Source organism: Microcaecilia unicolor, chromosome 1 (genome assembly GCF_901765095.1).
Source record: "Microcaecilia unicolor chromosome 1, aMicUni1.1, whole genome shotgun sequence".
Taxonomy (NCBI): domain Eukaryota; kingdom Metazoa; phylum Chordata; class Amphibia; order Gymnophiona; family Siphonopidae; genus Microcaecilia; species Microcaecilia unicolor.
The window spans coordinates 30,881,506-30,900,561 of record NC_044031.1 but is presented as its reverse complement, the minus strand read 5'-3'; the positions used below and the strand labels follow the sequence as shown (position 1 = coordinate 30,900,561).

The 19,056-nt window shown below is 46.1% G+C and overlaps 1 protein-coding gene across 2 annotated transcripts in view; it reads right to left on the bottom strand.

Moving 5' to 3' along the window:
• The window catches only part of LOC115464569 (zinc finger protein 664-like), a 40,571-nt gene that overhangs the window by 13,420 nt on the left and 8,095 nt on the right, over window positions 1-19,056 (bottom strand). For both annotated transcript variants that reach the window (XM_030194936.1, XM_030194944.1), the window contains exon 2: window positions 14,536-14,652. In XM_030194936.1, coding sequence (XP_030050796.1) covers window positions 14,536-14,652 — 117 coding nt within the window. The remainder of the gene's footprint in view (window positions 1-14,535; window positions 14,653-19,056) is intronic.

Sequence of the window (19,056 nt, the reverse complement as noted above, 5' to 3'; positions counted from 1 at the left end):
AGGACCCCTGAGCACTATCCTTAGACATGCTTTTCACCAGCCAATTGTTCACATGGTAGCGACACTGCGACTATCGCTAGACACTTGGTGAAAACCCTGGAAGCTGACGCAAAGCCAAACGGCAACACATCAAACATATAAATTGCGAGTGACCGTACTCACCCGCAAATGCGCAGTAGAGACCGAACTTTCAAGGAGCAACACTCCAAGCCACGCCTCCACCAGCAGCTCCTGTTCTGGACGTAATGCAGCCAATAGGGAGGGAAGGAGGGGGCGTGGAAATCGGAGGGGGAGGAGCCATGTACATCAGAGGTGCACAACAAATCTGCAACTACGGAGGAGGGCATGGAACTCAGCAACGGGAGGGACGGTGGAGGCGTGCAAAACGGCGGAGGATGGAGGGAGGGAGACAAGGGTGATGCAGTACATACACACACACAGAACAAGTCAGGAACACAGGACAGAGGACAGTTGGTGGAAATCGGACGGAGAGGGGCGAAGGAGGGGGCGTGCACATCCGTGGGGGACGGAGGGAGGATGGACAAGCACAAAGATAGGAGCAGAGGGAGGAGCCGTGGAAATCGCTCTCAAATGGCAGGCTCTCTGTTGTTCGACATGACATGGAGGGGGCGTGCAAATCTGAGGGGGAGGAGCCATGTACATCGGAGGTGCACAACAAATCTGCAACTACGGAGGAGGGCATGGAACTCGGCAACGGGAGGGACGGTGGAGGAGGGAGGGAGACAAGGGTGATGCAGTACACACACACAGAACAAGTCAGGAACACAGGACAGAGGACAGTTGGTGGAAATCGGAGGGAGAGGGGCGAAGGAGGGGGCGTGGACATCCCTGGGGGAGGGAGGGAGGGAGGATGGACAAGCACAAGGATAGGAGCAGAGGGAGGAGCCCTGGAAATCGCATGGGGGGGGGGAGCAGCAGTGTAAATCGCTGGGAAATGGCAGGCTCTAGGGAGGGACAGCAGGACCACTACTATTTTCACTCAGACAACAGGAAGGAGGTCTGTTGTTGGACATGGGCATGGAAATCGGAGCAGGAGGCAGGACAGGAGGGGGCGTGGGCATCACAGGGGGTAGGGAGGGGGACACTGGACAAAAACTAGGATACTACTACTACTATTTAGCATTTCTATAGGGTAGTAGCAGAGGGAGGAACCGTGGAACAAAGATAACCAATGGCCAGAACCGCTACCATCCGGGGAGGAGCCAATGCGGAGACCTGGCTGACGAGAAACTAATGCAGGAGAGAAGAGAACCATCAGAAACCAAGCAGGGATCCAAAACTGTTCAGGAGGCCAACAGCAAAAGGTAAGCACGTGCATTCACTCGCTGCACACACACACACACACACCCTGCTTTGCTGCAAGCAAAGGCATACCTGTCACGCCCCTTTGGCTCACTGAACAGCACCAGTCATCAGAAGGGGCGGAACAACAACAACATGTATGGGGGGGGGAAGAGACCGGCACGGGACTGCAAAACGAGCCTGCCTTTCAAACTGCTCCAACAACTGCCTACAAGGAGACACTGAACCTCCACTGAGACAGGGAGTACTAACAGCTCACTCACACACTGTCACACACACACACACACACACACACACTAGCAGCTCACACTCACTGTCAATTTCCCACATAAAAACACTTTCTCTTTCATTCTCACACACTGGCACACACACACAATATTAAACGAAGGGGTGGGGGAAGGCAAATAAAAACAAAACCCTGATTTGCACCTTGCAACAAATGGATATAAGGTGCCACTAACCACCACCACTGTGACAGCTCACTCTCATGCTCTGTCTCTTTCCCAGAAAGACACACTTTCTCTCTCACTCACTCACTTTCTCACTCACTCACTCTCTCACCCAAGCACACACACACACACACACACACACAATATTAGAAGAAGGGGTGGGGGCAGGCGAAACAACAACGAGCACTGATTTTAACCTAAACAAAAAAAAAAACATAAGGACCAACTGACCCACTCCACTCTGACACCTCACTCTCATGCTCTCTGTCTGTTTCCCAGAGAGACACACTTTATCTATCACTCGCTGACTCACACACACACAATATTACAAAAAGGGGTGGGGGCAGGCAAGTGAAAAAAAAGCACTAATTTGTACCCTAAAATAACTTGCTATAAGGAGCCAGTGACCCCCTCCACTGTGACAGGGAGTCCTAGCAGCTCACTGACACACACAAACTCACTTTTCAAAGCCCACAAACACCGGCTACAAGGAGCAACTAACACTCACTCTCTAATACACATACACGCTCTGTCTCTCACTCACACAGACGCACACACACACTTTCACACTGCACACTTTGTCTATCACACACACACACACAAAATATTACAAGGAGGGGGGCCACAGAACAGAAAAAAACATCAAACCATTGACCCTCCACTGTGACAAGGAGTATTACTACCTCACTGTCACACAGACACACTTTCTCTAACGCTCTCTCTCTCACACACACTCAACTACAACAACATTACAACTGATTTGAACTACTGTGACAAGTCAGAACAAGAAAAGGACTGTAACAAAACAGAAACACTACTATTAAAAAAGCAACCTAAAACAACTAATATGCCACGACGAAAACTAGACACCACAGGAACTGAGCAGGCAGCTCATGATTTAGAATTGAAGAGGAGGAAAGCTCAAAGAGATAGAATTAGACATGAAAATAAAACAGAAACACAAAAACGTGCAGAAAAGGAAAGAGTACGCAATTACAGAAAACATCGCAGTGAACTACAAAAACATGAAGAAAGACACAGACGTCAACATGAAAATAAAACAGAAACACAAAAACATGCAGAAAAGGAAAGAGTACGCAATTACAGAAAACATCGCAGTGAACTACAAAAACATGAAGAAAGACACAGACGTCAACAATCAAGAATCAACAAACACTTAATGGACCTTCAAATGACAAGACACAAAGCTTTACAAGAGTTTCAGGAAAAAAATATAAACAGTAGCAGCCTTGGCAACTTTTGCGAAATCTGTGAACATTGTCATGCAAAACACTTTAAAAATGAGAGACCAACAGATAAGAAGTTTAATGTTTGCTGCAATAAAGGGTCTATACATTTACCGCCTATAACTACAAATGAATACATTAAGAACTTGATGACTGCACAAGATCCAGATTCAAAAACATTTATGAAAAATATACGATCATATAATAGTGCATTAGCATTTGTATCAGTGGGAGCAAAAATTAATGTCCCTAGAGGTTTTGGACCATACTGTTTCAAAATACACGGACAAATGTAAAAATCAATTATTAAATGTTTTCCCCCCTTATTTAATTTCTTTTTTTCATTAACTGATGGAGGGGAGGGCAGAGGACAGAGGAGGGTGGCTGCACATGGGGTGAGGGCAGGGGACAGAGGACGGTTGCTGGACATGGGGGAAGAGCAGGGGACAGAGCACAGTTGCTGCACATGAAAGAGAAATTTAAAAAAAAAACGCCCGTTTTAACGGGCTTAACGGCTAGTGGTAATAGAAGTGACGTGTTCCCACCGAAATCTGAGATACTTCCTGTGGCCTGGAAGTATCAGGATGTGAGTGTAGGCATCCTTTAAGTCCACAGTCAATCGAGCCTGAATCACTGGGAGAAGGGTGTCCAGGGAAACTATCCTGAACTTTTCTTTGACCAGGAATTTGGTCAAGGCCCCTAAGTCTAGGATGGGATGCATTTTCCCTGTTTTCTTTGGGACAAGAAAGCACCTACAATAGAATCCCTTCCCTTCTTTACCTAGTGGAACAGCTTGATTGTGTAGGCCTTTAAAAGAGCGGAGAGTTCCTCTGCAAATACTTCACTGTGCTAATAGCGTAAGGAACATGCTCTCGGAGAAGAATTTGGTAGTCTGACCCAATGAAGAGCGTAACTGAGATGGACAATTTGAAGAACCTACCGCTCGGAGATTACAAGGTGCCATTTTTCATGGAAAAACTTCAGCGTCCTCATCAGGAACGGTCACTGGTATGGCGACGTTTTATGCACTTTGAATTACAACCTGCCAATTTCCCCTACAACCGGATCACGGTCATGTATATTGTATCCCTCCTGTCTGGATAGAGCCCGGCCTGGGCCTCCTCCCTTTGGCAATAACAGGATCCTGTTCTTACTGACCTACAGGCATTTCCGACTTGTCTTGGATATACCTGGGCAACCTTCTTCAGCAGCAGGTGAGCTCCATCTACAACAAGGGTCTCAGTGTCAGGAATTATGCCATCCGTTTCTGCACTTGACCATGTTGCAGAAGGGTGGGAGGGTGGTAATATAGAAAAATTACTCGATTACAGAGAACAGTATTGGATTTTTACTTTGGAAGCTGTCAGTCCTGGGGGACTAAATCGAGAAATCGAATGGATGACGTTGATTTAGTTCTAATTCTGGATTGGATGGAAGTGCCTTACCCCCTCACTCTGATTGTGTTCTTTTATAGGTGATACTAATTTACTAAAAAAGACTGAAAAAAAAAGCAGCGGCCATATTTAAACCCACGACGAAGAAGGACCTATATGGTTGGTATCTGTACTTTGGATATAACACTTTTTAAGTAAGATGTAAAGCTGTTTTCCATTGTTTTAGGACAGTGGTTCCCAAACCTGGTCCCGGAGGCACCCCAGCCAGCCAGGCCTCCAAGACATCCACAATGAACATTCATGACAGAGATCTGCATACACTACCTCCACTGCATGCAAACCTATCTCACCAATATTCACCGTGGACATCCCGAAAACCTGACTGGCTGGGGTACCTCCAGGACCAGGCCTGGGAACCACTGGCTATGATTTTTCAAGTACCTCATAATGAAGGCTTATGATGAAGTTAAGATAAGAAGAAGCTGAGCTAAGTAATTGATCTCATTTATATGTATATCACATAAGCATCTTTGTTCTCTCTTCTGGTTTCTCTGCTCCCGTATGTATGATTGTACCAGTACTGTGCTCACACGGAGTTAAGCCTCCTGTTGATTTTTTTTCTTTATTTTCTGAAATCAATTGATTTTTTTTTCCTTTTCTCCCCAGTCAGAAGAGGAAGGGGTTTCTTTTTCTCTTTCTGATAACAATTTTTCCCCTTCAGGCTTCTCACTGATCTTCCAGTGAAATGCTCCTTGTGACTCTGGGCAAGTCACTTAACCCTCCATTGCCCCATGTAAGCCGCATTGAGCCTGCCATGAGCGGGAAAGCGCAGGGTACAAATGTAACAAAAATAAAATAGATACTATTGGAGATTCTACATGGAATGTTGCTACTATTGGAGATTCTACATGGATTGTTGCTATTCCACTAGCAACATTCCATGTAGAAGCCTGCGCGGCCACATTGGTGATCTGCAAGGGCCGACTTCTACATGGAATGTTGCTAGTGGAATAGCAACATTCCATGTAGAATCTCAAATAGTAGCAACAGTGGAGGAGTGGCCTAGTGGTAATGGATGAGTGGCCTAGTGGTGGACTTTGGTCCTGGGGAACTGAGGAACTGAGTTCGATTCCCACTTCAGGCACAGGCAGCTCCTTGTGACTCTGGGCAAGTCACTTAACCCTCCATTGCCCCATGTAAGCCGCATTGAGCCTGCCATGAGTGGGAAAGCGCGGGGTACAAATGTAACAAAAATAAAAATTACTGATTCTGGGATCATCTTTTTTCTACATAAAAAAAAAGAGAACACTAGACATTATTGTAGTTGAACTGTTCAACTAGTTCGGTAATGTGACCCCACCGTCAAAAAGCCAGTCACACCCTACCCTGCCAGTGCTTTGTAGTCTAAGTGGCCAATACCTCAGGTGCTCTCTCTCTGTGGGGCAAAGGCACATAAAAATATGGCAAACAAAAAGCAGGAGGTAAGGAAATTCTAAAACAAGGAACCAAAGAAAACAGAAAAAGGCTAAGAACACTTTCAAAAGTCCAACTGGATGGAAACAAAACTATCAAGAAACAAATGTATTGCAAACCAGCATTTCTTATTTTCTTTAGAAGCCCTTACTGGATCCAGTTTACAAATCTAAACCAGGAACAAATATTAGATAAATAATAAATTAGTACTTTCTAATCTAATCTAATCTAAGCGAGTCCTGCATGGCAAATGAGACGAAGCCTATAGGAATTGAAGGGGCTTCCTCTCGTTTGCCATGCAGGAATTGCTAGCACGGTAGAATTGATCCTTTGTGTTTTCTCCTTACAGGAGTAGCCGACTATAAGGAAACTGATCAGGTAAGTATCTCCCCATTTTTAACTCTGTGACTATATTCTTTCTGTCTCCTTTCTTTATACAAACTCCAGTTATTCCTATCGTTTTCCTAACCCCACCCTACAACTGTCAATCCCTCTCCTTTATCTTGTAACCAGCTTCTTGTACCTTCCCTTTGTTCCATGTAAGCTACATTGAACCTACCAATTTGTGGGATACAAATGTAATAAATAAATATATTGCACCTGTGTCTAAGGGCCCTGTTTACTAAGCAGTGTTATAGGCACGTTAAGATTTTTAACGTGCGTTAACCATGTACGTGCCTACAATATCCCTATAGGTGCCTACATGGTAGGTGCGCTAAAAACCCTAATGCACCTTAGTAAACAGGGCTCTAAGTCCTTTATCTCACCAGCCTTTCTCTAATTCTTCTACCTTCTCCTTTCTTGTATCATTGGAGCTCTTGCCTTCTTCTGTGTTCTTCCTTTTCTGTGAACACCTACTCCCTGTCTCTACGAACTCAGGGCCTCTTACCAAGCTGCGCAGCAATGTCGGCGAAGCCTATTCAAAGTGAATGGGCTTTGTCAGCATTACCGCACTGCGGACCACTAGTGCGGCTTGATAAAAGAGGCGCTCAGTAAGAGACTTAAACTTTCTTCAGGCCTGAGTTTCCCTAACTATCTAATAAAATTAAAGGATAATTGGAATCCCTGCAAAAAAGCCCTTTTCCCCCCAAAATTCTTCCTTTCTTGCTCTCTCTGTGCAGTCACAAAAGAAAATTAGAGGTCTGTACTCTGACCATCAGCTACTTTCTCTTTTGGTCAAATTAAGACTATAAATCAGTTCTTCATTGGTGGGATTCCTGATTTCCCACACATAGTAACATAGTAAGTGATGGATGAAAAAGACCTGTACAGTCCATCCAGTCTGCCCAACAAGATAAACTCACATGTGCTACTTTATATGTATACCTGACCTTGATTTGTATCTGCCATTTTTAGGGCACAGACCGTGGAAGTCTGCCCAGTATTAGCCGTGCCTCCCAACCACCGGTGCTGCCACCCAATCTCTGCTAAGCTTCTGAGGATCCATTCCTTCTGAACAGGATTCCTTTATGTTTATCCCACACATTTTTCAATTCCGTTACTGTTTTCATCTCCACCACCTCCCGTGGGAGGGCATTCCAAGTATCCACCACTCTCTCCGTGAAAAAATACTTCCTGATATTTTTCTTGAGTCTGCCCCCCTTCAATCTCATTTCATGTCCTCTAGTTCTACCGCCTTCCCATCTCCGAAAAAGGTTCGTTTGCGGATTAATACCTTTCAAATATTTGAATGTCTGTATCATATCACCCCTGTTTCTCCTTTCCTCCAGGGTATACATGTTCAGGTCAGCAAGTCTCTCCTCATACATCTTGTAACGCAAATCCCATACCATTTTTGTAGCTTTTCTTTGCACTGCTTCAATTCTTTTTACATCCTTAGCAAGATACGGCCTCCAAAACTGAACACAATACTCCAGGTGGGGCCTCACCAACGACTTGTACAGGGGCATCAACACCTCCTTTCTTCTGCTGGTCACACCTCTCTCTACACAGCCTAGTATCCTTCTGGCTACGGCCACCGCATTGTCACACTGTTTCATCGCCTTCATATCCTCAGATACTATCACCCCAAGATCCCTCTCCCTGCCTGTACATATCAGACTCTCACTGCCTAACACATATGTCTCCCGTGGATTTCTACTCCCTAAGTGCACTGTCAGACACAGCTACTGACAGGCTTAATAAAGATCACCATCAAAGCTTTACCCTTGGTACAAACATATTTCCATGAGGAAATTAATATTTTTTCAAAATTAAAAGTATAGGTAAAATTCCTCTCATTACATTTTCACATCACGCCTCACAAAACAGTCACACTTTTCCCTGGTGTCAAATAAGCCACGGACAATCCACTATAACCACAGTCCTCTTTAAATTGGTATAAAATCCTCTCTCACACACACTGAGCACTCAAACACCCTTTTCTTTCAATATTACCCACCCAACTGCCCAGCAGTGACGGCTGTTTAGAATTCTCCTGGGGGTTCTGTCAGCTCATGCTGCAACAGGCTTCCCTGCCCTGATTTTCCTGTGCACTATTCCCCTGAAGAAACCTAAATGAAGAGTCACATTTTCCCTTAATTATAATTTAAATGTTTCAGTTTGTAAAATGGTTGTTGATGGATGACTTCAGCGTAAGGACATCTATCTCAGATATATTTTCAAGCAGGAAATCTGGACATCTTTCCTGTTTGAGAAGTGCTATGAGATGGACATTTTTTTTCAACATTATGAGCAGGACATCCCAATTCTGACTTGGACATTCTTTTGAAAATGTCTCTCCATGTGAAAATCCTGGGAGATGACTTGAGGTCGAAAGGCAACATGTGACACTGCTAGTGGTGTTTCCCTACGTGAAATCTGAGATTATTTCTGGTGACTTGGAAAGTATCTGGATGTGAGTACAGGCATCCTTTAAGTCCAGAGAGCATAGCCAATCGCTTTCTTGAATCATGGGGAGAAGGGTGCCCTAGGGAAAGCATCCTGAACTTTTCTCTGACGAGATATTTGTTCATATCCCTGAGGTCCAGCATGGGACAGAATTCTTCCATTTTCTTGGGCACAAGGAAGTACCTGGAGAATCCCTTCCCTTCTTCCCCTGGTGAAACGGGTTCGACCACATAGGCCTGTAGAAGCACAGAGAGTTACTCTGCAAGAACCTGCCTATGCTGAGAGCTGAGGTAACATGCTCTTGGTGAACAATGTCGAGGCATCTATTGCCAATGTAGAGCAGAACCCACTGGTCGGAGGTTACAAAGGACCACCTTTCCTGGGAGAAAATTTAGCCTCCCCCCCTACTGGAAGGTCATCTGGGATAGTTACTTGAATGCAAGAGCATAGCCAGACCTGCCATTTTGGGTGGGTCCAGAGTTAACCTGGTTAAGCCCTTCCCACCCTCATACATACAATTGTTTTTTAACTTTTCCCTCCACCCCTGCATCCATCTCTTCCTCTCTCTTCCCATCCATCCCCTCTGCCCCTACTCAAGTGTCTATCTTTATCCCTCTCCTCTGCCCCAGACTGGCACCTGCTCCTCCCCTGAACCCGTGGCCAGACATCTGCCCATCCCTCTCTGAACCCCCTCAGTCTACCTCAGAGCTGTCGCCGGTGGCGATTCCTATAGGCAACCTGTGCTGGCCCTGTACGCTTCTCTCTATCGCGCCCTACCCTTGATGACATCACTTCCTGTTTCTTCACTGGTGTGGATATAGTAAAGGGAAGCCTGCAGGCCTGGCGCAGGTTGCCTACAGGAATCGCTGCCAGCGGGCTCTGAGGTAGACCAGGGGGTTCAGAGAGGGACAGCCAAAATGCAGTTGGCAGTGGAAGACGCAGAAGGAGGCAGCTTAGAAAGGCTGCTTTTTGTCCTTTGAAGTCCACTCCATCCGCTTTTTCACTCCTCTGCCTCTCCAATTGGCAGTCATTTATCGACCCCCTGATAAGTCTCTTTAGCCAAAATTCTGCTGGCTAAATCCAGAGGTCTCTATTCTATCCTTATCCTTCTCGACCTATCTGCTGCTTTTGACACTGTTGACCATACCATACTCCTAGATACACTATCCTCGATTGGATTCCAGGGCCCTGTTCTTTCCTGGTTCTCTTCTTACCTCTCACTTCACACTTTCAGTGTTCACTCTGGCGGTTCCTCCTCAACTTCCATCCCGCTTTCAGTTGGTGTCCCCCAGGGTTTTGTCCTTGGACCCCTCCTTTTCTCCATCTATACCTCTTCCCTTGGTACCCTGATTTCATCTCATGGCTTTCAATACCATCTTTATGCAGATGACTCTCGGATCTACATCTCCACCCCTGAAATCTCAACCGTAATCCAGGATAAAATTTCATCCTGCTTGTCTGACATTGCTGCTTGGATGTTTCAACACCATCTGAAGCTAAACATGACTAAAACTGAACTTCTCATTTTTCCCCCTAAACCCACCTCCCCTCTTCCCCCATTCTCTATCTCTGTTAATGGCTCTCACATCCTCCCTGTCTCCTCGGATCGTAACCTTGGAGTCATCTTTGATTCTTCTCTCTTCTTCTCTGCGCATATTCAACAGATCGCCAAAACCTGTCGTTTCTTTATCTAGAACATTAGCAAAATCCGCCCCTTCCTTTCTAAATATGCTACCAGAACCCTTGTTCAAACCCTTGTCACCTCTTGTTTGGATTATTGCAATTTACTTCTCACTGGTCTTCCTCTCAGCCATCTCTCTCCTCTCCAGTCTGTCCAAAATTCTGCAGCACGACTTATTTTCCGCCAAAATCGTTATACCCACACTAGCCCACTCCTCAAGTCACTTCACTGGCTCCCTGTCCACTTCCGCATACAGTTCAAACTTCTCTTACTGACCTTTAAATGCATCCACTCTGCAGCCCCCCATTATCTCTCCACTTTCATCTCTCCCTACATTCCTCCGCGTGAACTCCGCTCACTGGACAAATCCCTCGTCGTCCCCCTTCTCCTCCACTGCTAACTCCAGGCTTCGTTCCTTTTCCCTCGCGGCACCTTATGCCTGGAATAGACTTCCTGAGCCTGTATGTCTAGCTCCATCTCCACCTGTTTTCAAATCTATGCTGAAAACCCACCTTTTCACCACTGCTTTTGGCTCCTAGCCACTACTCAATTGCCCTCCCCTTGTTCCTTCTCACCCAGTACTTCCCTCGCCCTTAATTGTCTTGTCTGTCTGTATTACTTTTAGATTGTAAGCTCTATTGAGCAGGGACTGTCTCTTTGTGTCAGGTGTTCAGCGCTGCGTGCGTCTGGTAGCGCTATACAAATGTTAATAATAATATAATGGTGTCAGTATGTTTCTTAATGAGGTCAGAGACCTCTTTCACCTTGTCCCCAAAAAGGTTATCTCCTTGGCACAGAATAAGTACATAAGTAATGCCACATTGGGAAAAGACCAAGGGTCTATCGAGCCCAGCATCCTGTCCACGACAGCGGCCAATCCAGGCCAATGGCACCTGGCAAGCTTCCCAAACTTACAAACATTCTATACACGTTATTCCTGGAATTGTGTATTTTTCCCAAGTCCATTTAGTAGTGGTTTATGGACTTGTCCTTTAGGAAACAGTCTAACCCCTTTTTAAACTCTGCCAAGCTAACCGCCTTCACCACGTTTTCTGGCAATAAATTCCAGAGTTTAATTATGCGTTGGGTGAAGAAAGATTTTCTCCGATTTGTTTTAAATTTACTACACTGAAGTTTCATCGCATGCCCCCTAGTCTTAGTATTTTTGGAAAGCGTGAACAGATGCTTCACATCCACCTGTTCCACTCCACTCATTATTTTATATACCTCTATCATGTCTCCCCTCAGCCGTCTCTTCTCCAAGCTGAAAAACCCTAGCCTCCTTAGTCTTTCTTCATAGGGAAGTCATCCCATCCCCGCTATCATTTTAGTCGCCCTTCGCTGCACCTTTTCCAATTCTACTATATCTTTCTTGAGATGCGGCGACCAGAATTGAACACAATACTCAAGGTGCGGTCGCACCATGGAGCGATACAACGGCATTATAACATCCTCACACCTGTTTTCCATACCTTTCCTAATAATACCCAACATTCTATTCGCTTTCCTAGCAGCAGCAGCAGCACACTGAGCAGAAGGTTTCAATGTATTATCAATGACGATACCCAGATCCCTTTCTTGGTCCGTAACTCCTAACGTGGAACCTTGCATGACGTAGCTATAATTCGGGTTCTTTTTTCCCCACATGCATCACCTTGCACTTGCTCACATTAAACATCATCTGCCATTTAGCCGCAAAGTCTCCCAGTCTCGAAAGGTCCTTCTGTAATTTTTCACAATCTTGTCGCGAGTTACCGACTTTCAATAACTTTGTGTCATCAGCAAATTTAATTACCTTGCTAGTTACTCCCATCTCTAAATCATATATAAATATATTAAAAAGCAGCAGTCCAAGCACAGACCCCTAAGGAACCCCACTAACTACCCTTCTCCATTGTGAATACTGCCCATTTAACCCCACTCTCTGTTTCCTATCCATCAACCAGTTTTTAATCCATAATAGGACATTTCCTCCTATCCCATGTCTGCTAACCTCTAATGAACAGCTGGTTCAAGGTCAGAGACATGCAGTCATGAGAGTCTACACATCCCCACAACTAGAGAAGACTCTGGATGCAATATCAGAAGTGTCAAAAGTGCCCATGGCCAGATATTTCCTGCACTCCTGCTTGCCGGCCAGCTGCCAAAGCTGTGCAGCCTGCTCCAGTGGGAGAGTGTCCACAAAGTCTAGTGCACCTTGCACCAGGGACTTAAAGTAAAGGCTTGTGTAGAGCTTTTAGGTCTGCGTGCGGGAGACAAGCATCGAGGCATGATAAACCAATCCAAATCTGAACCTCTCTGCCTGGGTGAGCAGAGGAATGAGTCCTGGAACTTCTGACCCTTTTGAGAGCAGATTCGACCACCAAAGAATAGTGGGGTAACTGGGCATCATCAAATCCAGGAGCCTTCTGGATTCTATACATAGTACCCACCTTCTTAGGAGCAACTTGCACAGAGAGAGGGATCTCCCAGTTCGTCATCTGTGCATCTTTGAGAACGCTGTGAAGGGGAACTGTCACAGCCTCTCTAGGCGGAGAGTCTCCAACCTAACTGGAATGGCTGTCAATATTTCCCTTACAAAACCAGTGAAGGAGAGAGCCTCAGGTGGAGACGTGCCTCTCCTCAGCAGGAAAGGGTTCTGAAGATATTCCATAGGACTCCTCCTCCAAGAAGTGGTTCCCTCTCAGATTTCCATGAACGGTCCATGTTTAGACTCAGCAAAGTACTTCGCATGGGACGGCTGAGTCTGTGACTGCCTCAGGTGAGTGGAATGGCCTCCATGTCTTGACGGGTGTCGAGGTGCGTGTCTGCCCCAACCCTCAAGGGAAGAAGCTTCCTCCCCCGACGTAGAGGTCATCACCACCTGCCAGCCCCAATGCCCACTGAGGCACCCGTGTCGGGGACCTCTCCACAAGCAAAGCCTGGGTCTGCAAGTCAAGCTGGGGGTGTGCCATGGCTAGTGAAAGCACCTCAATGCTGATGCACTGAGGAACTGCAGCAACCCCGCCAGCTCTTCCTTGAACATGGTCTGGAACCGCTTTTTGGGGGTAATCATCGGTAAAAGCTGAAACGATGTTGGTATGGAGACAACCTGCAAATCTACCAGTGCCGACTCGGAAACTGGATCTCGGCTGCCCTTAGACAGACGCGTCAGCACCTCAACTAAAGAGGTAGAGCGCTCCTCCCAGCACCGATGTTTCTCGGGTGTTGGAGACGCCCATGCCCTGGAGCTCCTGGCACCGTGCTTTGAGGGGGACCAATGCCGATGTTTGGCATTGTGATCCCTCTGTGCTGATGAAGAAATGTCGAATTCACACGCCTTCTTGGTGTCGAGTCCCATGCTGATGTATGCTGTTGTTTTCTCTTTGCATTAATCTGGACTGTACACTGCTTTGATGTTGATATCATGAAAGGCAGTGTATCAAATGCTATATAAACAAACAAACAAACACACACACACAGTGGCACATATCAAATCTGCTCTACTGATGATGCCCCCAGAGGATTGACAACAACACTGAGAGCACATTTAAAACATATTGGAGGAGATTTTTTTCACTCTATGCACAATTAAGCTCTGGAATTCATTGCCATAGAATATGGTAAAAGCAGTTGGCGTAGCTGGGTTTTAAAAACGTTTGGACAAGTTCCTGGAGGCATAGGAGCCAGCTCTGTGAGTGCCAGTGGCTACTGAGCACCCCATATATTGAACAAGCTCCTTCACTGTGTTGAGGGAGGGATAATTTGTATTATGTTTGACACCCCCAGTCATTTTGAAATACTGGCACCTATTCCCGGAGGAAAAGTCAATGAATCATTCTTAACCAGACAGACCTGGAGAAAGCCACTGCTTATCCCTGGGTGTAAACAGCACAGAATCTACCTATCTTTTGGGATCATACCAGGTACTTGTGACCTGGATTGGCCTCTGTTAGAAACAGAATTCTGGGCTTGATGGACCTTTCATCTGCTCCAGTTTGGTGGTTCTTATGATTTTCTTTGCACAATTTTTGTAATTCTTAGTTCAGGCCCTCTGTATGTTGTAATACCTCCCCTTTCTATGTAGAGTACTAATTATTACTCAACTGTACTGTGTAATATCTGCTATTAGTACTAACCTGTGTAGTAATGAGCTACTTCTCTTTCTCCTGACTCCTTTGGATTCTGTACATTCAGCTCGTGCTTTTGATTAATCCTTGCTAAAACTTCAGGATTGATGCTTTCATGGTCTGTACCTAGGAATTACAAAGAAAATTGAGGTTTATTTCTTTTACATTCACAGAAAAATACACAGCAGTAATTCTCAAGGGGAGGGGGAGGTTCTACGACTGTCATCTACCATAAAGCAGAGGGATCTGGAGGTCATTGTTATAAATGACCTTGAAGTGATCAAACATTAAGAAGGGAGAGTAGATTCTGAAAAAAATATATATATACTAGTAAGAAAGACCCTTTCAGAGACTAATGAAACGGGCGCTAGCAAGGTTTTCATCCCTGGCACTGCGATGATCAAGCTGGCTCCCTCCTTCCGTTCCACCCACATTCAGGCTGGCTGGTTGTTTGGTTGCTTCGCTCCCTCCCTCCCTTCTTCAGATGTTCAGGCTGCCTGCATGCCTGCTCGCCTCCCTCCCTCTCACCTTTAGGTTGTGTGTGTTTTTTGCAGCAGCAGCAGCAGCGGCGGCGGCCGGACAGCGAGGGAAGGGTGGCGATGGGATTGATGTTGCTGTGGGGGGGGGGGGGGGGGGGGACGCACGGCCAGAGCGTTTCGGAGCCTGGAAGGGGCGTTGCTTCATCTGTGTCTCTCTGTCGTCGTTCCGTGGATGGCAGGCTGGAGGGACGGCGTGGGGCAGGCATTGCAGAGCCAGTACGTTAGTTTTTTCCATGACCCACCCTCGACGTGAGGGCGGGGCTGCTGTGCGATGCGATTTGTTGATTGTCATAGCTCCGCCCTCCACGTCACGACGTCGTGACGCAAGGGCGGGGCAGACAGTCCTGTGTGAAAAATCCAAATTTCGATCTACACCACCATGCAAGACCGGAAGTTGCAGCTTCATTTAGAACGTTGAGGTTGCAAATTATGTCCAGAAGGGGCGTGACTGTGGGTGGGTCTCTGACTGAGAGTGAGTGAGTGGTGCATGAGGTGAGTGGTGCTGACAGCCTAGCCTACCAACACTGCAGGGCTTCAGTGTGTCTCTGCCACAGAGTAAGCTTCAGTATGTTCAAGGTGAGAATTATTTATATAGATATTATAGATATATGGTAATATTTCTCTACCAATCATTGGTGAGACCTAATCAAGAGGATTGTTTCCCATCCCTCCCACAAAGAAAACTGCCCCTCCACCCCTTGACCTACCGAGGCATGTCCGTGGTGGGCAGTGGTACCTGGGTGGGAGTGGTCACACTCTGCTCCTACCTGGACCTCGGCTGTGCTTCAAACTGACCGCTATGACCGCTCATGTTAGTCTCACGGTTCTGAAAAGGCAATGGGAAATGGGCTACTGGATCAAGAGGCCAGGACAACAGTCTAGGGTCTTAAATGTTTTTATTAGTTAAAGACTCGACCCAGATCTGTGTTTCAGCCACAGGCCGATTTCAGGAGTCTTATTAGGTTGAATAAATATTTAAATCTTCAATAGAAAGTATTCCTTGAATACTGGTACAATGGGTTAGTCTTAAAATAGACCTTTTCACAGACACACAATTATAGCGCTCACACTGGCGTTTGACAAAGGTCTTTTTGAAGACCAAAGGTTTCAGTGCTCACGCCGTCATTTGAAAAAGGTCCTTATGAGACTGAGGCATTCAAATGGCAGATGATGTTTAATGTGAGCAAGTGCAAAGCGATGCATGTGGGGAAGAGAAACCTGAACTATAGCTATGTAATGCAAGGTTCCACGTTAGGAGTCACCGACCAGGAAAGGAATCTAGGTGTCATCATTGACGATATGTTGAAACCCTCTACTCAGTGTGCTGCGGCAGCAGCTAAGAAAGCAAATAGAATGTTACTGTAGGTATTATTAGGAAAGGAATGGAAAACAAAAATGAAGACGTTATAATTCCTTTGTATTGCTCCATGGTGCAACTGCACCTCGAATATTGTGTGCAGTTCTGGACATTGCATCTCAAAAAAAGATATGGTGGAATTAGAAAAGGTAAAGAGAAGGGTGTTGAAAATGATAAAAGCGGCTAGGGCTCTTCAGCTTGGAGAAGACACGGCTGAGGGTAGATATGATAGAAGTCTATAAAATAAAGAGTGGAGTGGAACCGGGTAGACGTTAATCGCTTGTTTACTCTTTCCAAAAATACTAGGCCTAAGGGGCACGCAATGAAGCTACAAAGTTGTAAATTTAAAACGAATTGGAGAAAATATTTCTTCACTCAACGTGTAATTAAACTCTGGAATTCATTGCCAGAGAATGTAGTAAAAACAGTTAGCTTAGCTGGGTTTAAAAAAGGTTTGGCTAGCTTCCTAAAGAAGTCCATAAGCCATTATTAAGATGGACTGGGAAATCCACTGCTTATTTCTATGATAAGCAGCATAAAATGTTTTGGGATTTTGCCAAGTACTTGTGACCTGGATTGGCCACTGTGGTAACACGATACTGGGCTTGATGGACCTTCGGTCTGTCCCAGTATGGCAAAGCTTATATTCTTATCCTTAAAGATGCACTGACAAAGAACTGGGAATCTCCCCTCTCAGTTCAGGTTGCACCTAAGAAAGTGGATTCACATTATCGTATCCAGAAGGCTCAACTGCCACACCATTCTCTGGTGGTTGAATCCTCCCTCAAATGAGTCCCAAGTAGAGAGGCTTGGACACTAGACTCTTTTGGGAGGAAAGCTTTTCAGGCTTCCAGTTCTATTTGCTCTACATGAGCCTTTATTTGCAGTCATTTGTCCACAGTACACTAAGTATTGCGGATTCTCTCCCATAGGAGCAGGCCTCAGAGCTTTGCCAGTTGGCCAGTAAGTAGCTGGCCAGGGCACCTATGACTCTTCTGACATAGCTTCCAGACTCTCGGCCATGGGTGTAGGGATGCACAGACTCTCATCTCATGGCTGCGTTTCTCTGACCTAGAACCAGTGGTTCAAAAGAGATTGGCTGACGTTCCTTGCCAAGGTGGCCTCATAAAGAAACATACTGATAACATCCAAACCCTGTCTCGGCATCCTCAAACTGCAACCTCTTCCTCATGGAGATGGGCCTAGGCAGCAACGCTACTACTCTCAAAGGCACAGGTTTCCGATGACATTTTGCTTTGCTCAGAACCCCCAGTCCCAACGTTCTTGGCCTTGCCAGTCCTGCCCTCAGAAGCCCCAGCTGGCTCTCCAGTCAAAGCAAGGGACAAGCTTTTGATTGGCTCCGGGACAGCATAACTGCACTCAAAGTAACCTTCCCAGATAGCTTACTGGGGGGGGGGGGTGTCAGAAGTTTTACCCCTTGTAACCTCTGGCCGGTGAGCTCTTCAAATAGTCTGTCTCAGTTATGTACTGAATTGGTGTCAAAGATCACCAAATTGTCCACCGAGAGCACTGTACATCAGCTCTCGGCACAAGCAGGTACTTGTAGAGGAAATCTTTGCCCTTCTACAGGCCAATGCGGTCAAACCTGTACCATTAGGGGAAGAAGGGAAGGGATTGTACTCCAAGTACTCCCTTGTGCCCACCGGGGGGGGGGGGGGGGGGGGGGGGGAAATTTCATCCCATCCTAGACCTAAGGGCCCTGAATGAATTCCTGGTCAAAGAAATGTTCAGGATGATTTCCCTGGGCACCCTTCTTCCCATGATTCAGGAAAACAATTGGCTATATCCTCTGGACTTAAAGGATGCCTATACCCACATTTCAATACTTCCCAGCCACAGGAAGTTATCTCAAATTCCGGATATGGAACACCACTACCAGTACTTCATTCTGCCATTTGGCCTCACGTCAGCTCCCAGGGTATTCACCAAGTGTCTAGCAGTAGTTGCATCCTATTTGCTCAAGCTGGGAGTATATGTGTTTCCCTATCTGGACGATTGACTGGTCAAGAGCACATTGCAGGAGGGGACGACAGAGTCAATGTGCCTAACTATTTGGGCGTTGGAGCTCCTAGGGTTCGTCATAAACTACCCCAAGTCCCACTTTCTCTCGGTTCAGCACTGGAGTACAGCCCTGCTCGATACATTGCAAGCTCAGGATTTTCTTCCACAAACGAGAGAAGCGACCTTATCAGCACTCGCCTTGCAAGTCCGAAGGGCTTGATGGGCCACATGGCCTCAACAGTGCATTTCACTCCCTTGGCAAGTCTCCATTTGAGAGAGGCCCAGAGGACCCTTGCTGCCCAGTGGCCTCAGAAGGCTGGAAATCTAGCGGATGTCATCCACATTCCTCCAGAGTTGACGCATGCCCATCTCTGGTGGACAATTCAAATGAATTTGACTGTGGGACTACCATTCCAAACTTCACCTCTTCAGAAGATGCCAACAATGGTAGGGTTACCATATGGCTCCAGAAAAAGGAGGACAGATTGAGCCAGTCTGGGTTTCACCACAATAGAGTACTTCTCCGAACACATCCTAAGTTCGTGTCAGAGTTTCATCTTATATTTAAACTTTTTTTTATTGATGACAAGGTAAGGTACATGTGGACTCAGT